This window comes from Platalea leucorodia, assembly GCF_965183815.1.
Source record: "Platalea leucorodia genome assembly, chromosome: 6".
NCBI classification, from domain to species: Eukaryota; Metazoa; Chordata; class Aves; order Pelecaniformes; family Threskiornithidae; genus Platalea; species Platalea leucorodia.
The window spans coordinates 5,843,189-5,867,614 of record NC_138828.1 but is presented as its reverse complement, the minus strand read 5'-3'; the positions used below and the strand labels follow the sequence as shown (position 1 = coordinate 5,867,614).

General features: G+C 40.3%; 1 protein-coding gene across 1 annotated transcript; it reads right to left on the bottom strand.

Moving 5' to 3' along the window:
- Positions 1–1,413: 1,413 nt before the first annotated feature.
- On the bottom strand, positions 1,414–22,375 carry METTL14 (methyltransferase 14, N6-adenosine-methyltransferase non-catalytic subunit). The gene is made up of 11 exons (XM_082315202.1): positions 22,270–22,375; positions 21,744–21,832; positions 20,932–21,019; positions 16,455–16,535; positions 15,923–16,010; positions 13,293–13,383; positions 11,608–11,749; positions 8,988–9,080; positions 7,487–7,603; positions 4,557–4,767; positions 1,414–3,053 (listed from the first exon to the last, which is right to left on the bottom strand). The coding sequence occupies exons 1-11, from the start codon at positions 22,333–22,335 to the stop codon at positions 2,740–2,742; spliced, it is 1,380 nt and encodes a 459-aa protein (XP_082171328.1). The 5' UTR covers positions 22,336–22,375; the 3' UTR covers positions 1,414–2,739.
- Positions 22,376–24,426: the final 2,051 nt, after the last annotated feature.

The window sequence follows — 24,426 nt, the reverse complement described above, 5'->3', positions numbered from 1 at the left end:
ATGTATTTAATAAAATTGGAAAGGGAGAAACACGTTAGGCTTTTTATCTTCAAGCGTAGCATGCTCAAATAAAGCCTGCATTTACTTGTGGTAAATGAAGTGTTCACTGATTGTGAGCGTTCTCCTCCTCCTATTAGAGCTCCTATTAGAGCTGAGAAATTAACTGACAACCAGTAATGATATTAAAAGCTTTTCATCTCTAGACACCACTTTAGACATGGTCCAAATCAACAGCAATTAAAAAAATGACCAGATGTTTTTGCTGTATAGTTGGGGGGGTGGGGAGTAGAGTTCCACTACTCTACAGTATTTTCTAAAAGTGTCACCTTCACAACTACAAGTACGTGACACCAAGCCTTTGGGTACACACCCCCATGTCTTACCTTCACAGGCAATCTATCACTGTTGAAACAGCACCTTCAGATTATGAGGAGCAGGTGTCTGTCTTCATAGAGGACACGTAGAAAGTTCTATTTCCTTGTCTGTTAACATCGATTAAAAAAGTGCGGTCAGTTGCTTGTTACCAACACATACATTACACCTCCCTGGTGAAGCTGGCCCATCCAGATCTAATCTAACACTCTCTGGAGCAGCAGTCTTTTTTTCTTACACTACTTTAGCTATTTCAGCTTTGAGGGGAAAAAAAATTAGAAACCTAACTCCGCACGCTCAAGAGGGATTTATTTGGCAGGATATTTTTTTACAAGACCCTGTGCAATTAATTTCCCAAGTCACTGAAGTCTTGAGCAGCACCCCGACTTCTGCAAATCAATACACCGATGCACATCTCAACCAGTTATTTTTGACTCTCCTCTTCAGTGTTGCCTAATCTTCTCTGTTAAGAGCAGCCTAAGCACTGAGCTATTAGCTATGGACATTTAATTAAAAGGGGGAAATAGGAGTTAGTTAACATTTACTACTAATTGAGGGGGGAAAAAAAAAAAAAGAAAAAGAAGATTTGTCAGCAGCACAAAAGCAACCTTCCTAAGGTTAAGTAAGTGTCTCCAGTATTTACTTTTTGAGTAAGAAAGAACATGATTAGGGCAAAAATCACAAAAGAGTCTTTGTACTGTGGCATGCAGCTTCTATCGGATGCTGTTCCAAGTAGTCTTTGCACCAACCCTCAAGATGAGGGCTACCCTTAAAATACCCCCTCCCTCCCTCAAAGGCAGTCACTCTTCAGATGTGGGAACATGACACAGGAAGAAACAAAATGTAAACAGTAGGTGAGTTTCATTTGGAGGTTCGCAGTCCCTTGCTGAGCACACTTACCAAGGCTGCACAGTTGACCAGATCCTACAAAAATTTCTGTGCTAAAAGTTTCACACACCAAAAGAACAGTTACCGCCTCCTTGTTTACAGCAGTAGGGAGCAAACCACAGTAAAACTTAGCAATTCCAAAACCTCAAGGAGAAGAAACCCACAAAATATTAAGAAAAATATTTCCACATTAGCTTTGATAAACAAGTTTAATAATGCACTACTTTACAGGACAGTTATTTAAAAGCTAGGCTCCAATAAAGAAACATTATGCAACTTAAAAGCCAATTTTCCAAAATCCACACCTAGAACACTCAGGCTTCAACAGCCAGGTTTGTTCCCTCTACCAAGTATGGATGGAGAAGTTCAGAGGGGTGGTTTTGCTAAAAACAACCGTGGTACCTACCGAGGTGAATTGCTTTCATGTCACACCGTGCTCTGGAGCTGACCACCCACAGCCTTTTTCCAATGCACGGAACACGCACAGGCAAAGCGCAACGCTCCGTTCGATTACTGCGCCCTCGTCGCCCAGGTGATGAGGTTCAGGAAGCGCCCACTCTTACAACATCGCTTCGCATTTCCAATACGACCTCCAACGAGGTCCTTCCGCTACTTACATTGCGATTGCTGTGCAATAAAATTGTTTTTCCCTATCAAAGAACAAGGCTATTACGAACAGACACTGGGTGAAAACCCCTACTTGAGAAGCAATCCAAACTTACATGTAAGTAAGTTCTGGGCCGCACATAACGCGCAACTTCTTGCTTTCCATGAAGTGCAACACACGACTGCACAGAATTCCCGCTTTCCCCGCTAGACACAAAAAGTGAGTGCATATACACCACAAATGAAAACCAAACTTGTTCCCTATTCCCCGGAATAATTTGGGAAATTTAAACCAAATAAGAAAAAATAGAATTCTATTTATTCAGTTTGCTCCTTGGTTTCAGAGAAGTTAAAATAGGTGTCAATACAGACACAGCACTTTTTCTTCCATGAATAAGAGAGTAAGTCTGCTATGGCCATGCAATTCAGAACTGCATTTCATGCCCGCTCCATCATACTAATCCAAGTCAGTCCAAACCTGACCCTCCAAAGGAGGAAGAGGAATCCGTGTTTTGGAGAAAATGACAGTGAGTAAAGCCCACACCTTGCAAGTTTCATAAGGGAAGAGCAAGTATCTTCACTTCAGCCCTATCCGCGGTTTGAGGAGATGGCTGCTGCGCTCTGCTTTAACGAGAATCTGCCAGGAGGCCGAGTTTAGCGCTGGCAGGCGCGGGACCCTGCCCGCCAGGTGAGGTGATGCGCCAGGCCGGTCGCTGGAAGGCAGGCTACCTGTAACCGCTTGCACCAGAAACAATGTTAAGAGTCATCTAGCTTGAGTCCCCAGAATAATTCGCTTTAGCAAAAACAAGACTTGGAAAAAGATTCGGAGCTGAGGCATAGGACGGGGGGGAAGAAGCAATTACCTAACAGTCATCAGCGGGTGGGGAAGCCTCCTCTATGGGTGCCTCCCCGTCCCCCTCTGAAGCCACCCCTCTCACCCCGAAAGTTAGTTCTGTTCCTTTCTCTGCCCCTTTCTCCTCGGCCTGCCGAAGTCCCTCCTCTTCCTCCTCCCCTCGGAGCACCACCTCCCCGGTCAGACTTGGACTTGGGAGGTGGCGACTTGGGCCGAAGTCTCTCAATCTCTTCGGTACAGCCAGTCAGGTGGGAATTGGGAGCTGTGAAGTATGAAGAATATGTTTCTGCGTTGAAATTGCTGTTGGTGAGGGTGGGTCCTACAGTCAGCCAACCTGGGGAACAAAACCAGAGTCAACAAAAGCAAGAACAAATGTCAGGCTTCAAGGCCATTAGCACCTGTTTCCCAGTAAATGTCCACTCAAGTGATGGGGACAGACACTTACCTACACGTCACCTGCACTGAACGGAATGAAAAGGTCACCGCTAGGAAAGCCAAGGTCACTGAAGTTAAGATTTTAGTTTGATATTTCTAAGGGCCTTTTTTTTTTTTTTTTTTTTTTTTAAATTATGCCTATGGGATAACATTCAAGCTATGGTTTCTCAAGGCCCCTTTCCTCCTCCTCCTTCCTACTTCTTCTTAGACCACAACAATGTTTTCCAGCCCCTCTGGGACCAGACTGTAAACCAGATCAGTAAATTCATCTCGTTTAAAAATAACGTCACCCTCCTCCTCTTCTCCCCCTTTTAAAAGGCATTTGAACTTGAATTAGGTAATTTTGTCTCCAGAAACCAGTTGTGACAGTGCAGCCAAGAGCACAGCACACTGGAAGCCCACACCTGAAAACACAATAAAGTAACAGTTCTGTTGAAGCCCACGTGATAGGAAAATAGAGCTTAAGAGAGTTAAATTAACCTGTTTATGCAAAACATTGAGTGGGCACTTCAGCCTCCCCAAGTGAATCAAGGCAGGCAGACATTTAAAACAAGCACGTTCCTATTTCTTCATATTAGGAGCTGAAGTAGCATTTGGATGTAAAATAGGGCTCAGACCACTTAAAAATGTCCGTGGGAATTGAATTTTCAGTTGTATCATATACTAATGAAGAAAAATGTAGCTCAGTGATCTCAACAACATGCTTACAAGGAAAACAAGAATAAAAAACCCCAAGATCAGTTCTTTAACACTTTTCTCTTTACCCTGGGAATTTATGTAACATGTTGAATTGTATTTCACCTCAGGCTTTAGGGCAGAATGCCATTGACAACTGATACCAAAGTCTAGAAAGGCGTCAAAATAGATTTTATTCTTCTAGTCTGTATTCTCCTGCAGTGAAAAAACCTTCATTGCTTATACATGATAAATTGAAAGGCCTGACCAAACAAAATGCAGTTACCTTCAATCTGATCTATGTATTTCTATGCATTTTTTTTATCACGCCAGATGCAGCACCCAGTCTAAGACACTGAGTCTTCAGACACTGGCAACAGGACCAGCACTAAGCTCATAGTGATTTCAAATCAGTTTAGAGAAAGAAATCACGCTTCTGAGAAGTGTAAACACATCAACAGGTGAAAATATCAGTTAACAAAAAACTTCCTTTTGAAAAAATTGATAGAATTGGTAATTGTCACAGACTTCCCAAACAACACTGCTTTGTGACTGACAGATCTTCACATAAACCAAAAAAATGCATCTCCTTGAGAATCATGCATTAGGATTAACCATTATTGTCTCAGCTCCCATCATAACCCATCAAGTGGCCTCAGATGATGGAAGAGGGTTATTAAAGTAAATGAAAATGTAACCATTCGACAAAAGTAAACATAACAGCTACCTGGTCGAATTGTACTGTCCCTTCCGAACAGATGAAGACGTCGTCGTCCAAGGCAGAAATGCTCAATGATGTGAAAAATCTCTACGGGTTTTTCTATGTTGCCAATCTCAGGCTCTTCTGTGATGATGAGGTCAATGTCAACATTAGCATGGATGAAGTCACCATCTGTACTGCGGCGCACAGTTCCTTTAATGCCCATGAGGCAGTGCTCCTACGCACACAGAACACGGAAGGGTACCTGTCACATGCCGCACATACTGCTGTAGCACAGACATCCGTGGGTTGAGCACAATGCAGAGAAAAGGACATTCCAGGCAGAGTAGATCCTGCTCTTACACAGAGAAAAGCCTGAAGCATGAGCTAGAAGAACAGAATGAGCTGGAGCTACCAAAAGAGCCTTCTGAGAACAAAGCAGAGAGTAGTTTAAGCTATCTGGCTTGATGAACTACACTATGAAGTGGTAAAACTCAAACAGAGGCTGAGATACAATATTTTAACTTCTTCAATTACAGAAAAGTTAGAGCTTTAAGTTGGAAGGGCTGAGAAATCACCACAAGGGAAGAGAGTACAAGGTGATGGCAAGAGCAAGGGAAGAGTTATTAATTATGATCAATACTTGTATTGGCATTCTGATCCTAACTTTATTCATACAAATAACTGTCAAAAGTTCTTAGTCATAAAACAGCCAGTCAGTGACAATAAGATTTACATTTTCATATTGTACCTGTTACAAAAGTAGCCTTCACCCTCAGATTCCTTTCTAGAAGGTATCACTGCATCAAAAAAGTGAAACCACTATCAAACTGTCAAGGCACTCTCAGTCAACTCCATCAGCATTAAAAATGTTCTTTAACTGTAACATGCATTGCTCTCCTTTCCTCTAAAACATTGTAGATCAACTTAAGTGACTAGTGTGTAGCACCTATGAATGAGCAATCACCATAACTGGTACAGGATGAAAAGAGGGTTCTACAGATTCATTTCAGAGTTCTGCTTCTGGGAATATCAAGCTCAAATGAGTGATTTTCCCCAGTATCATAAAACACTGATTGACTAAGCGCCACCAGATGGCTCTCAAAAAACTTGCAGGCAAGAGTACGTAATCATTTCCAGATTTTTGGCAAGTGTTTTAAGAGTTAGTGAATAAATATGAGAGGCAGAATAGGAGACCTATCACATTTGCGCAGTTGATCGACCGCACCCAAGCTACAGGGTTTTCGGACCTTGTATTTAACTAAATACAAAAGGCACAATACTGCTAAGGAAACGACCCATCAGGCAAAGCCTCGTAAATCTAGTCTTTAGAAGAACCATCCAAAGCATTTTATTTTCATTACACAGGGAATGCTGTTCATTAGTACCTTAGATTCTACAGCAGGTGGCACAGCATAAAGCGTCCATCTATAGAGATGCCTAAACTAAACATAATAGGATAGCATTTGCTGTTGCAATCATTGGTAAACACATCTTGCACGACAGACTATTTATTTAGTCAGAATAAGCTAGCTAAATTTTCAATGTTTATTGTAAATAGTGACCTCAGCCCAACCGTTGTTCGATAAGCAGAGAAATTCTCGAATACCAGAAACTATTCTCCTCCTAAACACAGACGTAAAGTGTCCCCCCAACTCCTCCTGTGTTAGTTTTAACCTCTCCCTCATGAGCGAGCTGCACATAGCTGCAATACTCTATGCAATAAACATACAATATTTATACTTATATAAATATTTATAACTAATAAAACATACTTTCAAACAAACTTCAGATTAATGTAAACGCAAGTCAAAGAAAGATTCCAGATACCTTAAAGGGAAGTTTATACTCCTAAAAAATGGCAGATCTGAGACAGAGTTGAGGATGTTTAATACTAACAAACGATTAATGAATGTGGAATGAGTCCTGAGGTTAATGACACTTTAAATTACTAAACTGGCAGCCAACTCTCTGTATTCAATAAAACTGCTACAGTTAAAGCCACATACACCCAAACCAATTCTTTATTAATCCTATCTGCGTTTGACTAAGTTTTTGAATAACATACATTTGAGTCTTTTAAATCAGAATACTTTCTCTGCCTCTGCACCTTCTTCAATACACGTCCTCCACAACACAGCCCTAAGAAACTGTTGAATTTAAAGCAAGCTGACCGATTCTGTCACTTGTGCATTACAGTCACCTTCAGCAAGTCAGGAGGTGCTGACTGAGCTGTGGTCCCTAACAGTCCTCCTCTCTGCTTCAATCTCTGGGCACATACCTGCACGTGTGTATTTAGAACCATTAGCCAGTCTTCCAGAGTTATTTTTTTATGACTACATCCATTTATAATCTACAGCTTTAAAGACTTCTTTTGACGTCAAATTTAGTCCAGTTCTACTGCTAAGTTTAGTTCCGTTCAGGTGGTGTTCCTCCGCCAGCAAGTTTTCTCCTCTAATCTGGAAAGGAGCTTGCGTTTTACACAGAAGCTATTGCTAATAGACTAACCGCTTATTTATGATTCACCCATAACCGAAACAACCCAGAAGTCAAAACCTTTGCAGCGTACAGTAACATTTGCTATTCACTTTCCATCTTCCCTCTCAGGATTTCATTCTTGTTCCATCCATCTATGAACCCTCCTCAGCTACCTGCATTTCAACACGGCTCAAACGAGTATCACATTTAGACGACTATAACAGAAATTTACCAAGCAGTGTTAAAGGTAGATGAAACTTCTATACCTCCCACTGATTAAAGTCAAGAAGGGGACAGAAGTTCATCATTCACCCTATGAATATGTTTATTTCCATATAATGTGCTTTGCAGAACAGAACTCTCAAGTCCTCACATCTGCTTTCCTGAAAGCATGCCACCAGCTGCCACGGAGCACCGGGTGTTTCATCAGCAGGAAGAGACAGGATGGGAACAGAGGAGAAATGGAGTCAAACCTTTACCTTGGTTCTTTGGAAAACAGCCTTTGGGTCTAGAGTCTTTGTCTTTCCAGGATTGTTCTTATTCGTTTTAATCCAACAAATATCCTCACATCTTCTGTAACCCCATTTGCGTAGACACTAAAGATTATAGACAGATAAAACAGTTCACACTACACCAAAAACTTAAGTAACCTGAGCTGAACAGTCATATAGGTACTCAACTTTTCTTAAAGCATACCTGGAAGAGAAATCTGTCACAGATGAATGAAACAGTTTACTGGCATGACTGTACCATGTTTTGTCAAGCTGCCCCCCCCAAAGAAAAAAAAATACAAAGACACTTCATGTGCACATTGACATGTCTACATAATCACCCTTTTTTTTTTTAAAAAAAAAAAAAATCTAACCCCTGCACAGATCCCCTATGGAACTCTGCACTCATTTTTACCTAGTAACACTTAAATTTAATCAAAACCAGTCTGAACAACGTAGTGATCGGCTGCCTCGGCCCCGTCTCAACTAATACCTGCACTCCAGTAGTTTTTCACATCAATGTAAAATTCTATAAATGAGATGATAAATAGCTAAAAGCCTTTGCTACTATTTTGTGGCTTTTCTTATATCTGTAAAAAACCCACCAAAAAAAAAAAAAAAAGAAACCCAAACCAGAACTTACATGACTTTTTAATCCTTAACTCCTGTAAGTGTAGTCTTGGAAAGGGAGGAAATTGGGCATTAAGGACTCCAGCTCATTTGGCTATTGCTGAGTTCAAGAACTGTCCAGCTACTACAAATGTGTCTGTGACAAAAATCAATCTATTCGAAATAACTGTCTGGAACAGATTAGTAATCACATGTTGTCCTTTAACAAATGCTGTATTGTTTTAATAGAAAGCACCGCTCAAACTAAGCAAAGAATGTTTCAGTACAGCAAGAGCCACCTGGAAATTCTTATTCCACCGTCCCCAACACATGCAGTGCTACCCTGGCATACGGAAAGATTACTCTAAAACTCCAAGATCTTATAGGGAGGTACAACTTCACAGAGCTCACTGAGAGCAAACCCAGTTAAACTCCAGGTGTTTTCTGAAAATAAGCAGTGCTACGCACACAATTTTATCTCACTTTATGAAACAGTAGCACCGTTCTACTAGCATGAATATTTCTGGCAGAAAACTATTAAGACTTCCATTAAAGAAAAGAAAATGTTGTAAACGCACTGAACATGGCAACCTGCTCCTGTGGCAACGTGCATACATCAAAAACAAGACAGCAATACAGCTTTCTAGACCCTATAGAATTATGCTTCCTCGCATAGTCACAGCAACTCATCTGGAAAGTAACAGTATCTAAACAGTTAATGCCAGATAGACTTTATTTAATCCACTTAAAATTATACCCTATACACAGTAACAAAGCATCTCTCAGCAGTTACAGTTGAGAATTCTATACAGAAAAAGTCAACGATAAAAATAAACTCTTAAGCCTGTCCCTGATAAATTGAATTAAAACATCATCTTACCACTCGGCCAAGATCCAGACCCTCGCCTGAACCGCACCATAGAAACACAAATGACCTTGGGGCTGCAATTTCTTCAATTTCCAATTTCATGATCTAATAAAAATAATAGTAATATAAGTGTTTCTGAATTAAATATAAATCACCAATTATACCAGGAAGAATACTTAATAAGTGTTGAAGCATTATCACAGAAACCATCAGGACGCACTTTTATTGAAGACGTTAGCCTGTATACCATTCACAGCTGTGCTCTTAAAGTTGTTTTCCAGAAAAGCGTGTTGTAAAAGTTACCTTATCAGTACCCAAGTGCGTGTTTTCAACATAGCTGATGACCAGTTTAATTATTCTTTTTAACAGAAATTCTATCTGTATAAAAATTCTAGACCTAAAAGATTAATACAACCCACATGATTCCCCTCTCCAAAAACCTATGCTTCATTTTATCATTCCACTGGTAGCAAAACGATTTAATAACAGAGCAATAGTGCTCTGTTTCTTTTCAGCCCTGGAATTACTTATGTGATGCTTGTGAAGACACATTAAACAACAACAAAAAAACCCCCAACAGCTTAATTCCTATTACTGTATCGGAAAGACATTCTCTCCATTTTCACTTTCAGGAAAAAAAAAAGGCAAGAATTTATCAGGACAGTCTTTCAACAATGACAGATGAGTAACATGCAGGATGAAATAACTTCAGATGCAAAGCATCTGTTACTCATTACAAGTTGAAAAGATTCATCTGTAACTCGCTAACACATCAAATCAAGCTTCATTCAGTGCCACTGCGAAGAAAAATAATGCAACAGAAGCCATTCTAAGAGGATATGACTCCCAACTAAGAGTATGACTCCTGCCTCCAACACTTCCAGTTTTTCTGTTAGGATGGAACATTTCTTCCCCAGGGAATGCTGCCAGGCACCATTTTTGCCTGATGTAACAGTATGGCTAACACAGAAGCTACCTATTCCTTAACATGTAGTTACCTAGTCTCTTATCACAGGCAGGAACGCCTTTGTTTTCAAACTCATTCCTTAAAGGTGGATTGAATTTTATTTTGTTCTCAAGATCCTTTAGCTTGACTGGTTCACTTCTGAAGTTATGCACATGCAGGTTCCAGCCTAAGGACAAACTAAATCTAGTTTGAAGTAACACCATCATCCCCCTCCCCAAAACTGCATAGAACACAGATAGGAAAATCTCAGCAACAACTGCTTTAATCTACTGATTCACTCATATTATGACAAATTTGCAGCTAACGCAGACATAGTCCTGCATACCTTTCAAACAGGGTCTCTAAAATAATAGGTATTTCTTAGTTGCATATCCCACCATATGCCTGAACCGAAGAATTCCTGACATGGTTATGCAAACTTTTTTTTATCTGCTATTCCTCTCTACTACGGATTGCCTGTTTTGTTGTGAGGGTGGGGTTGGTTATTTTTGGTTTGTGGATTTTTTTTGTGGGTTTGGTTTTTGTTTTGGGTTTGTTGTGTTTTTTTTTAAGTGTAGATACATAGAGTAGAGCCAATTTATTGCCATTTTACATTAGCATTACAAGTTTTTTATTCAATGACCAAGTGAAGGAATTCACTGGTTCAATCTTGAACGACAGGGCAACTTGTCAGCAGGCTTTGTGTCATCAAATTGTTATGCTTGATGACATCCAGCACTTCACAGCCTCCAGCCCTCACCTTGCTTTTCCAGAGCTAACTTTATTGAGAAGGGGAAGATACAGAACAGAGTTACCTATCAATACATCTTGAGTGTCTCCTCCTTTACAAGCATCTACATGCCTTACTACAGAAGGAACTTTAAAATCTTTTCTCTAACTCAATTCTCTAACTGTTTACTAGAGCACAATAGAACAAGAGCACCAACAGCCATCTCAAAAAAGATCACATCTTGCACATTAAGATTTCTCCTTGTTCCCAAAAAGGGGTCAGAAATCAACACGGCTTCAAAAAAAAAAAAAAAAAAACCAAAAAAACCCCCAAAAACAAAAAACCAAACCTTTGATGTGACTAAACAGCAATGGAATACATAAATACAAGAAAAAATTCCACAAGTAAGGTTTATCTATTTTGTTAGGCTTCTCAGGATTACAGTTGGTTTGATTGTTAAAATTTCCTACCTAATCAGTATTTTGGAGAAAGGAGGTATGTCAGTGAAGCATGCTCATCTCCTCTTTTGACTAGAAGACCAGCGTATTAAAAAGCATACCTTAAAAATCTCTTCCAGAAATTCAACAAAGAAGGGAATATTTACAATGGATATTCTGAATTTCAACAGCAAAAACCAAACAGAAAAGAAAACTCATGGAATTTGGGGGTAGGGAGAAAACCTACTATGATTATTATTTAAGTTTTCAACCAGGCTTAGGGAGAACAGAAAGGTGTATTTAATTCATTAAACTCCTCAAAACCACAAGTAGTGTAGGCATGCATACAATATAAAACTTAGTTTTTATAACAATCTAGACTTCTCTTTAAAAAACAAAACAAATTTCCCATTTTTCCTTTAAACACATATCTCAAACATTTTGATGCCAAATGAAATTCTCAAACTATTTGCTTAAGTACATGTATGAAATCCTTTTCACAGCAAGAAAAATACTTACATCATCCCAGGTCCAGCATTTTTCATTGGCAGTAATGCCAGTCTCTCGGTAGTATTCTTCCAGCGGTGGTTCCAGGAGAATCACATCAAATTTGGACTTCAGTTCCCTAATATCGAAAGCTTCCAAGTCTGCTTGTAAGTACCTGTTTAAACACAAGATGACAGATTGCTTGGACAAGTTACAACAGCGGTTTGAAAATTATACTCCACGCAGCACTTCTGTGTAGCCCGTTAAGAGTAGGGCCTCCTGTGTAGTTCATATAGCTCAAATGCACTAAATCCAGAGGAGATGCATAATGCATTCTCACTTAACCTAGGCTGGATGCTGTTGCATTAGATCGTTTTAAAAGCAGTCTTTCTCTCAACAAACAGTTTTTAGGGTTCTAATTTAGCAAGCAGGAAACAGATGCCCACAGACTCTACAACAATATCTAGTACAGAATCACTGAACTTTCTGTACATCCATGAACTATACAGGAGAAAACCTCAACATTTAAGAAGCAAACACTCACTGCTTGGCTAACAGACTTGTATTTCGCTTTACTTTGGGAAACTGGCATATTTTTAGAATTGGGATTTATTATACGTTATGTTCAGAATACACTGACTACTGGAAATATGCTTACTTTTCATATAGTAGAAATGTATTTCTCTATCCCAATAACAAAAGTGTAATTCCCACGCAAGTTGATTTTATTAAATACACACTCAAACGCACTCTTACGACTGGACTCCACACCTGCCCACCACTCACTGCTGTGTCACTATCAAAAAAAAAAATTACACTGCCCTCCCCTCAATACCTTTAACCTTAAAAAAGCTCATTAGCAGACCACCACCTCCCCCTTCCTAAGAAAGCGTCTGGAAGAGATCATTATTCTGTAAGTGTATTCGGTGTTACCAGAAGGCAGCATTTGATTATTATTTTTTCCCCTTTTCTGCTTTAAGGCTAAGAATGCCAAAACGCATCTAACCTCAAAATAGCAAGTTGAGTTTTGCAGTTTGTATCTCAGTTGTTCAGACAACTATTTCAGACTTTTTCATGCGACTATCGTGAAATAATTCCATTTTACTCGGTACACACTAGCATCAGGTTCACAGTCAGATGGGTTCAAATTCCTGGGAGTAACATGCTGCCTGCTTATACTGTGTCTAACGTTCAACAAAAACTCAGGGGTAATTCCAAGTTAATAGGACAAATCATTTCCAGCCAGCCTAACCTTTTTTTGGTCTTAAACTACAAAGTGATGTCTGATTAACAGATACTAAGATAATAGCTGAACATTACACAAACAAAGTTGTTACAAGAACAGCTAAGGTTATAGAAGAGGCCAATTTTTTAAAGCATGACAGCATGAGGTTCACGATCATGTGATGTTCTTTTAGTTCCCAAATTAAAGCTTGCAGCCCAATCAGTTCACAGTTCGGTCTTAAAAACCAAAGCTTTAGGTACTATAAATAATCACACACTGGAAAGAAAATCTCGTTTATACACTATATTAAACATCTAGATTAAACTAACAAACTGATTTTATTCTTCTGAAGTTTCAATTGATTAATTTGTATATACAAGCAGAAATAGAAAATGTAAATTCTGAGCAGGTGCTAAAGATAGAGATTTGCAAAGCAGACAGCTAACTTCAAACAGGTCTGGAGAAGAAAGGCATTTTCCACAAGAACACTTACATGGGAGGAGTGTTAGATTTAGATATCAGCTCATCCTTCAACCTGATGAGCTCTCTAAGTTTTGGATATTCTTCAAACCTATCTGCTAAGCCTAAGGAGAAGAAAACATGAAGTTAACAACTACTTAGAGAGTAAATCTGTATCAAAATTAAGCATTGTCCAGTATTCTAAATGGGTCCAGATGTTAATACTTAGCCTCATTTCAATTTTCGTTAGAACAAACCAAACCCTTCAAAGCCGTTTTTTGTTCAGTACTTCACAAAAGCCTCCTGCCTTCACCCAGTTAATTACAGCTTTTACTGAATGTAGTGTCTATGCTCTAATCTTCTCTAAAGCACTACAGCGATCAGTTCACCACTCCTTTTATGAGAAGGAAACAGTCTTTCATTTAAACTGAAAGTGCCAGAATGAGAAGAGAAAGTTATTTTGTTCTCCCCCATAAGTTATATTAAGATCTAATTAACATTCGCTTACAGAATACTCTCATTTAACCTTTGAAGACTATTTCTAAGGCAGCAACTGGGGTGTGACTGGTTCCCTTAGGCAACCCTTATATCGAGATTTGGTACTCTGGTGTCAGTCATGAAGATTTGAATACATGTATAGTTATTTATTGGGTTCCTAGACTTAGCTTTACGATGTTAATTTTCAAACCTTTCACATGTACAGAATGCAAAAGAGAAAACTTTTAAAAAAAGAAAAAAACCAAGCAAACTTTTCAGTATATTACACTCCCCCTTCAAAAAAGTAAGTAGAAATAATATGTTTTTGTTATTGCTAGCAGTAGTATCAGCACAAACCAAAAAGGTACCATTCCCACCTCCCAAGCAGTATCAGTTCAACTTTAGTAAGAGTTATTTACAAAACTTCAGGCTCATTTAAATGTACAACTTTAAATGGTCCTAATCCATGGGGGGGGGGAACTCACGATGGACACGGATGATGACACCAACACCCAAACCCACAAACCCCACAACCCTTCATGCCTCTCCTTATTTTAATTCAAACTTCTGAACTCCCAACCCTAGCACTGCCTTGGTAAAAGCAAAGTTCTTAGTAGCTAACCTTATAATCTCTTATTACATGTGCACAAAACACTTGAAAGTTATTTTCATTTTTTTCCTTAAATACGTAACATCTTCAAAACACCACTGTGTTTTTCTGATTTCCACTGCTGTGTTGCTTCCAGGCAATGCCAGTCAAATACTCCTGACCAGCAGAAACAGAAGCCAGTTATCAGCAGCTAACCAAGAAGTGTAAAAGAATTTTCAATCAAGATGACTGCAGTTGTTTTTTAAAAACAAAACAAACTAAAAAACCCCAAACCCAACCAAACCAAAACCGAACCAAAACCCACAGGTCTCTCCCTCTCTTCCAACAGCAACATCAAAAAGATATAACTGGGTGTTCTGGAACCACCACTTCCCTACAGCTTTCTGTAGCATCATGTCCAATGACGAAGTAGCACCTAAGCAGAGTTTTGATTGTCACGTAGAAAACGTATGCTAACCAATATGCAACGTGACATACCTCATCCCTAATAAAGGGTCTAGACCAACTGCTGCTGACACATTCATTTCCATATTAACACTTGTGTAACAATTTGTCCTGTCCCTTCCCAATTTAAACAACTGCAGCAGAAAAGTCAGAGTAAGTAACATGGGCTGCTCTTTCTTCATACTCATTTCAAAGAACAGTGTGTAACTATTTCAAGTACAGAACTGTGAAGCCCAGATGCTTTTCAGATAAAGACATAACCGAGTCAAAACAGCCTGTTTTTCATACTAAACATCCAGATGTGTTTCACAGAAGCATTCACAAAATATAGAGAAGAAACAAACTTAACTGCCTCAACAGGCAAACAAAAGCTCTTTGGGCTGGCATCTAAACACACAACACGCTTGCCCTGACAATCCTGAACTTGATAAAATACAGAGAACTGTTGCAGAAATCTGCCGAGGGAGGTATCCTGCTTTTTTTAAAAACCAAATAACTACCAGGCACCCATTCTGGGAAACAGGACCAAACCGTACCTTAGTTTTAGAAAGATTAAATTCAGGCCTAATAAAATAAGATTTCAGTAACAAATTCGGTGATGGCTGGAAGAACGTAAACTTAAAAAATAACATCCTCTAAATTCAGTAATGTGTTGGGTCTTCTAATCAGCTGTCAGCAGTTACATAGTTTAGCTGGTAAATATTATCCATATTGTTTACTGAATTAAAAATAAGTATTTTCCATACTTTACATGCTACATGCATTCTTGGAGACAATACAGTCCAGGAAACAGCTGAACTGTCAGTTATTCAAACTTCCAAAGGTTTCAAGATCTGCTCACTAGACTCATCTACTTTCTGGAACCACAAGAGCTTAGTTTTGAAAATATCTTCCTAGTTAAATACTTTCAAATAAAACCAACAGTAAGAAGAGCCTTGGTAATAATCACCTCCTAACTGATTAAAAATAAAATCAGTCATATAAACATATATCGATACATACGCACACAGAGACAAAACTATGAAGTATACGTGTATCTACATTTCCAAGTAACTGTAAGGAATTAAAAAGGGCAAGAAAAAGAAGTGCTATTGAATAAAATGAGTTCTCTCCAGTTACTGACTGTGACATACCAACATCTCTGATGAAATTCTGGGGTCTGTGCCCTGTATCCACAAAGTGTTGGCAGTAATCGTTGTGTGGATTTAAGCTCTGAGTACCCTGGAGAACAAAACGGAGTTCAGTGGGAGCAACGGGGAGATAACTGGACATACACACACACACACACTACATGTGTTAGTCTGATAAATGAGAAAGTAACAGGGTTTGTTGTTGGTGGTTTTTTTTTTTTTTTGTTTTTTTTTTTTTTTTTTTTTCTCCTTTTCAACATGCCTTTATAAGCTACACTAGTGAAGACCATCATTGTGTTTTTATAGTTCCAAATCAGGCCCACCATTACTTTGGCTCATTTTAAGTTGACCCAGATCTTTAGTCAGATGTAAACACCTGTTACAGCCATATCTTTCACAGGAAGCCTCCATACTTGTGAATTCCAGTCAATTACTTCAACCTTTAAAGCGGTATTTCAAATACCCTCAACTGCAGAAATAGTTTAACACAACCATGCCAGCTTTGACTAGACTTCTAATCACGAAAGCTGCTCACCTTAAGAAAGGTACTAGAATCTTTGTAAATCTCTTCTTCATAAGGCAGGTTCTCTTCATCTTGCTGCAGCTCTACTTCATCCTTGGAAATAAAGCAGATATTACAAGTCTGCAAGATCATGCTGTTTCTCTCCTCATTATTATTCTGCTTCTTAAGAAAAGAAGTGGTCTGTCTACAAACAGAAGTCTCCTAAAACAGCAGATCATCAACGGTTCCAACCCTAGTTTTGGAGGGGAAAAAAAATTACCTAGTCCCAAAAAGGTCTGCCCCTCTCTCATTAATGAGGCGAGTTTTACTGGGAAAGGCCGCTGAAAGAAGAATAAAATACAAAACCCTTCATTTCTAGACCCTGACAGTGTAGGCAGTGCTTTACAAGGTGTAGAACTTTTAATTTTTGTCCCCCCAAAATTTCACTCCCTGGACTAAAGCAAATGATATATTTTATTTAAGTTCTTCTGTAGTAGAACCTTTGAACATTTATATCCACTCAATCATCTCTTGTGTTCCAACCTTAGCAGCTGAAACCATCTTCGCTATATAGATCTGTTGAAGTCCACACTTTGCAGAAACAGCACATGGTACAAGCCACTATTTCATTTGGACTGTTCTTAAAAGTAACTTTAAGATTCCCATTGTGTAGTCTCAAAACTTACAGAAAACAGGAATTGTATTGCAATTTTTTTCCCCAGTTAATGTCACCAACTGTTCGTTCATCAGATTTCCGGAATTCAGAGATCTGTCACACTGACATACTCTGAACATCCAACATAGAGAAAACAGAAATGAGACACACTCGCTTCTTCATGTCACTTTCTGTTTTCCCATAAATAAAACCAAAGAACCACTAAATAATATCATCTACCATATTTTAGTAGGATGCATATGGTCTTTCACACATTACTGATTACAACAGAAATCTTAATCAGTTAATAGTGCTTCATGTGAAATATTAAAAAAGACATTTTAACACATTGAAATAAAAGGAAAGATGGAGAACTGGATTTCTTCTAGCAAAGAACTCAACTTCTTGCCCCCAACACACATCCTAAGTCAAAAGATGCAGAGAAGAGGCTATTATTACTGCTGCATTTACCCTATGCTACATAAACTGTCTGAATGCAGAATCAAAAAATTAAGCGTCCTCCCTATTTTGATTCCTCTGGCTGATGAAATCTTAAAATAAGGTCTGTGTTCCTTCCAAATTGGAGCTTTGCACCAACTTCTGAAATGCCTGCTGTGATTAGTAGGTCACAGATTCCCCCTTCCTATTATTCAGGTGAAGAACTTAAGAGATACAGTCTTTCTGTTTGTTTGTTTAACCAGACCAAAAAGAGACGGATTACTATCAGAAACAGCAACAGTGTTTATAAGGACAAGGAATGAACAGCAGACAAGCAGCAGCAAGTGTTATTTAGGAAAAAAAAGCAAGCTGAAAGCTTGAGTTTTACTAAAACTGCTTATGCCATCATAAGCTTACACCTGTTTCCTCTCTTCCATCTTCCTCTAAATCTTAGCCTTCTGATGATAAGCACTTGTTAGATACCTACTTCTGAGTCATCCCAGTTCTCTTTATGCCTTCCTAAGTGATTTAAGGAAAAAACCGAAACAAAGTCTTGTGGCCACAAACAAAAAGCCCACACCACCAACTTTCAAAGGGAAAAGGACACAGTCAAAGCAGAGACAGAATGAAATTAACAGCAATACAAGATACTAGATTGTACATTAATCATCCTTGTTTTCCAAATCTGGTATATTGTTGCTGAGTTAGGGAAACAAAGACTACCCACAATATCCGAGCATATAGTTTTTTCAAGTGACTAGAGACTACATTAAGCAATTATCATGATTCAACCAAGTAAGACTTTTTCAGCCTCCAGAACAATGGCATGGAAGCATTCCAAGCTCGCAGGCCACTGCCTGCAGAAACAAAGTAAAAAAAGGGCTGTATCAAATTAGGCTGGCAGACAGCACATTTGAACCACAGGTTTTTTGTACTTCATGCAAAGTTAAAAGTCTGGAACTCTCTGCCACAAAACACTGTTGATACCAGATATTTATACAGGTGCAAACAATTGAGTGAATTCACCTGGGGTTGGGGAGAGGGGGAGCAACAATCACAACTCTCAGCTGTGAAAAGCCGGTGAGTGGCAGCAGGTGGTCTAGTCCCATTACCTGTCACTCCCAGATACAGACCAGGGAGCTCAACTAACCCTAGCACAACTGCTGCAGTTCCACAGAAACAAGAGTGTTGTAGAAGTTCTTTAGAATCACAATTCAACTTTCTGACCTTAAAATATCCATTATTCATTTTCGCCAATAACACAGCTCTTTCCATATCTCCCACCTCTATGGTTTGCAATGCAGTCAGGCTCCAAGACAGAAGTCAAGCTGCCAGCGGGAAGCTTAACGAGCAGCCTTGCTGCCCTTTATTTTCATAGAAGCCTGATGCTTATTAAGAACCATCACTAGAAATTTCCACTTATTCTAAAACAAAACAAAAAACCACCCAAACCCCCAAACAAAACCTCAAAACTAGAAAATAAAAAACATCGCTCTTTTTGCATCAGATGTTCCTAAATGGCCGAGAGGTTAACATACTTCATCTTTCATCTCAAAAACTGCTCTCACACTTCCACATATAATGAAAAACTGAATGTCACTGTTCAGCCTTCTCTCAAAACATCAGCATAAGGCATTTAGGGGTCGTCAGCTCACCTCACCTTCCATTTGGAACACTAGAAACTGACAGAAATCATCTAAAATACCCAACTCTATTTGTTTAAAGGTTTCACGCCCACATCCACACACTCTGCCCCTGCAGATGTCGCGCCATCACACTGCACTGCAGTAACAACCATGCTGTATCTTCACAGGAACCCATCTTCATCAGCAATTACAGCTAGATCCTCAGGCTCCAGCTTGAGCAGTTGAGGTTTGAGGACACATTCATTTCCACCACATCTGAAGTCAGGGCATAAAAATTTTAAACCACTTCAGAAAAACTAACTGATACCCTCACATTGAACCCAACACTGCAAGTCAGGGTTTTAGAGACATAGGAGTCACTTCACATCAGAAATATTTACCTTTAATTTTCCTAACAAAACTGACAAACTAGCAATATTTGTCTGTAACACTAACAGTCAAGTCTATTATTACTTTTGTCTAAGGAGTATTAAACACAATCCAATAGGGCTTGATACCATAAGGATCTAAGTTTTTTTTTCAGTTCATATTACGAGACTCAATTTAAACAGGCTCAAAGTACTAATAAAAAAGTTACATAAATACAGATGGGATTTTACTAAGTTCTCATCTCCTGGCCAACAGGGAATTAGCAATGTCTGCAGAAAACAGCTGATGAGTCCACTATAGATGTTCTATTGGGGGTTTCAAGTTTCTTAAATCTATTCACCTGCTGGACTGAAGCTAGTCGAGCTAGTATAATTAAAATATTCTTCAATTGCAACAATATAGCAAGAGTTTGGCCACTTGCAAGTGGTTACAGCCCACCACAGGGTGAGTCTTCTCCATACTAAAGAAGAAAACGTTAATAATAAGATTCATATGCTTTGCCAACTCAACTGACTTATCCACATATATTTCACAGGAAAAAAAAGAACTGTTTAACCACATACTTGGTGAAGGAGTAAAATAAACGGATATGAACTGATCGTTAATGTGAACATAAAACCCCCACTTCACAAACAGGGCACATACTCTGTAAATCCCTTCTTTGAGATGGTGACTTGACTGCTTTGCTAAACAAGATGTACAGACTAACACTTAGCATGTTTAAAAGAATGTCTGTCCACTTACACATAGACTTTAAAAATTAGTCATCAAAAAACGTCCTGTCATACAGTAACTTTTTGTTTTAGTAAGATAAAGGTAAAATAGACATTATTACAGAAAGATTTATAAACCTGAACACATATGTAGCACTACCAAGGCTCATATTTCAAAAATTACTATTTTTAGGCTTCCAAGAGACACCCTCAGCCTGCCTGTTATCTCATCCAATGGCCCGTTACCTCTAGCTAAATGCAAGCTCTTCTTCAGAAACAAAGAAATTCTGGTCAAGATTTTTTTTATTTTTGCATACCAAGCGCAAACACATTTTACCACTTCTTTCCACACAAGACAGCCAACCACAGCACACTGCCATTCCCTGTGGGCACTATCACCTAAGCCTACCACTTCCTAAGAGCAGCGCTACATTAAGCCTCCAAACACTGGGTTCTGGTGCGTGTACAGCTCAATGCACCTAAACCACTTACAAAGAGAACCACTTAGCCTCTGTGCCCCCTCCCTCTCTTAGATCTCTGCAGTGGAAGACATTAAGGAAGCGATGTATATTTTAAAGTATCTATACACATCGCATTTATTTTTATTTATATGCATGCACACATGTTTTCTAAATCCCTCGGAGACACATGAACACCAGAGAAAACTAACTTTTTCCTTTTTTTCTTACCTTATATTCTTCAATCTCTTCCTCATCAGCTTCCCCCTCATCTGGGTATTTGCGTTTTGCATTTGGTGCAGAAGTATCATAAGCAGCCCTATAAACATCCAGAAAAAATGCTCATATAAAACAGTTTCTCTCTCCAGAGAGAACATTTCAGAAATCTCTGATAATCTGCCTTAACTGCATGTTTTTATTATAAGTTTGAAATTATTCTGAAACTTCTTATATAAGAAGTTGTTGCTCTCTCAGTATATTTGAGACCAGCACAACTTCTTAAGGACAGGACTCCTGAAAACAGGTACCTCGCTTCCTCGTTTTTCTGTGCCAAGAGGTACAGCTTATTTTAACCAAAGCAGTGTATCTACAAAATTAGGCCTGCTCACGCAAGAAAATTAGTTACACGTGAGAATTAATCAGCACTAGCTACTCTGTCCTAGACATGTTTACTGTTCCATAAGAACTTCTAAACTAAATTGCCCTGTAACTGCTCTTAGCAAAAGTATAAAGGCTCTACGACAACGGGGATAGCATACTCTAAATTCACACCTGTTCTGCTCCACAGTAGCTTTTTAACATAAGAAACAAAAGTTCGCCCCGATTTCCAAGCTACTATTAGAAGTGAATGACTAAACCTTACTCGCCTCATTCAAAATTCAGATTTAAGTAATTAAAGCATTTCCTTTCACTGAATTATATGTTTTTAAATAAACGGTAAGAATTAATTTTGCTCTTTGGAGTGCGATCTCATCCTATTTCAAAGGCCTGTATTACTATCAAACCCCCCTAATTTCTAACAGAAATCGCGCACCGATACTGACCTACACGTTTCCCTCGTTTCGGCGATCTCCCGCTGGTCATCTTTACTGTTCAGCACGGCACCGATGCTGTCTGCGTTTTCAGCTCCTAACTGAACAACGGGCAAGACAAATCCAAGCCAGTTACCTCCGATTTACGAACCCCAAACACTAGCAGTCGGGAAGGCAAAGGGCCGCTCTTTACACCTCACACACCCTCCTACCAGCCGGGCCCGCCTGCAGGCCGCCTGCAGGCCCCCGGGGCTGCGGGGCCACACCGAGCGGCCCCTCGGGGCCCGCCGCTTCCCCCTACCCGCTCTCCGGGCACCCCGGGGCCAGCGGCAGGGCCGCTCTCTCGCGCGACCGACGAGCAACCGCCATAACAGCCACAACGGCCCCCGCGCCGCCGTTAGCTGAACCGTTGCACCTGAGGCGGCACGCGCCCGCTGCCCCCTCCCCCCGGGCCAAGGGCGGGGCCCACGCGCTCGAGCGCCCGCCGGCCGGGCCCGGCCCGGCGCGGGGCGGCCTCACTGCGGCCGCCGCCCGCTACCTGCTGGGCCAGGAGCTGCCGCCGGAGCTTCTGCCGCTCCCTGATCTCCTGCAGGCGGCTGTTCATCGCCGCGCCGCCGGCCGCCGCCGCCGCCCCGCGCCGCCGGGCTCCCCCCCGGTGCGTCACTTCCGTCGCCTCTGCCAATGGGGCGGCTGTGGCGGCCGCCTGACGCGGCGGCCATGCTGGTAGCAGGCAGCGGAGGCCCGGCCCGGCGGGGAGCGGGGCTGCTCCGCACCGCCCGCCTGCAGCAGCGGCCGCCCGGGCCTGCGGGGCCCGAGCAGCGCAGCGAGGCGGCGTGGCGGGGCCGGCCGAGAGGCAGCCTTCCCCTCCGCAGCCACGGCTCGCCGTGCTTGGCGGCGACCGGGGAGGGGAACGTGCTGGTCGCGCTCGAAGCAGGATAGCTCTGACCTACAGAGAAACCCATTCTCCAGTGTAACCTGTCAGCCCCCCGACTGACGGAAACCCCATTTCCAGACTCTTCAGGAGCCACCGAGCAGAATAATTACCTGTTTTAATGGAATTTAAGTGTTTTTCAAGTCTAGATGTTAAATTCATTTTCGCTCAACCATTGCAATAAAGGTTTCCTCGCCTACTCCAGGCAAACAGCTGTGCAAAGCCCTCGGGGAGCTCGTTCAGCAGGGTTTATTCACAGCTGTGACCACTTACTGCAATTTGTTGCATTTTGGGGGCCTGTATCTTAGTTTCACATGCGAGGGCTTTTCTTTGCCCTTCTCCCTTCATGCCAGAATGCTACTTCTCTCCTACACGTTTCTCACCCTAGTACATCCTTTATAGCCAATCTCAATATCCAGTGTAGTTATTTGTAGGTTAACCTTTATGTTTTGCCTACGTCTTTCCGATTGTTTAAAAAGTTCCAGTTTGAGGGAGTTTTCCAGTATCTTTAAAGCATTTTTTATCTCATTTTTGGGCTCTTTCCTGCTTCCTTCTTTCTCCCCCCTCATATTTTATCATCTGTCTTTGGATGTATGTAATTTATATTGCATGCTGATACTCATTCTGACAGCTCTTCATACTACAAGAAGAATAAAGATTGAAATAAAGGCCTGCAGTCTGGATTCAAAAGTTGTGCAATAAACTCCAGTTCCTAGCATCTCACAAAAGGAAACGTAACAAAAGAATAAAGAAACCTTACAAATGATCCCCGCAGTTATAATCAGTGCTAATGTTTGCTCTCCGGAAATAGACCAATTTTTCCTGGAAATGTCAGACCCAAAGATGTGGACAAGAGGTGAAAAGTGACCTTCGGCTCTGTTATATGGAGCACAGTGTTCCTCTGCTGGTATCTTAGTGCCAGATACTATCACACTTCTGTGATACAAGCTGTTATTCTCTTTTTTTAAGTGGTATATATGGTATACATGCCAATGACATTATGCAGGTCAAACTTAAAACTGAGAAAGATCCGTGAAGAGAAGGAAATGAGAGCAGCACAGACCAATGCAGAAAGAAACTATTTCCAGCCACTCGCATTTCTCAGTGATAGAACATCCGAGAAAAATCATGGAGCTTTTAAATGTTAAAAGCCCAAAATACGAAGAGATGATTTTGTATCTCCTTAGGGAATGCATTACTAGTAATACTGTCCTATCTATGGAAATGTTATGGAAAAAGAAATACTATCTCATACTACTACCCGCTGCTTTGATATTGTTGGCTGTAATGAATACAGTAGAAGTCCCTGCACAGTAACAAAATCACTTCCTCCTGGATGTGATATCCTGAAGTTTGTGTGAGCCTGCACTCTGTTTTTAGAACCAGTTGCTAAGACGAGCTAATCTTTACAAACACTAATGGCTGTGAAAGATGTTACGCTATACACATACACTGTTTCAAAACAAAAGGTTTTGTATTTTTGCAGCATGCTCCTTGTCTTTCTTCTTCTCTGTCTATGCTGCGGTTTTGGCTCTCTCGGCCTTGTATGCAGTCTGTGGTCATTTTTTTTCTGTTAAGCTAAGTATCAGGCCAAATTCTGCCGGTCTGGAGTCAAGAGCTACACACGCACATATACTGTACCATAATCCAATCTATAGGTTTGGGTTTGATCACTGATATTGCTGTTTTGATTACATCGTGATTTGCTGTGGCCTTGAGCCTTATCATGGAATCATCAAAAAAGAATGGAATTCTCTAACCCAG

What these genes read in the sequence shown, in the direction of transcription:
- METTL14 (XM_082315202.1), bottom strand. Translation starts at nt 22,335, where the DNA reads ATGAACAGCCGCCTGCAGGAGATCAGGGAGCGGCAGAAGCTCCGGCGG. An exon ending in AAATCTAACACTCCTCCCAT is followed by an intron (nt 11,750 to 13,292) that starts GTAAGTGTTCTT and finishes GTGTTTAAACAG; the next exon opens with GTACTTACAAGCAGACTTGG. An exon ending in GGACAGTACAATTCGACCAG is followed by an intron (nt 3,054 to 4,556) that starts GTAGCTGTTATG and finishes TTTGTTCCCCAG; the next exon opens with GTTGGCTGACTGTAGGACCC.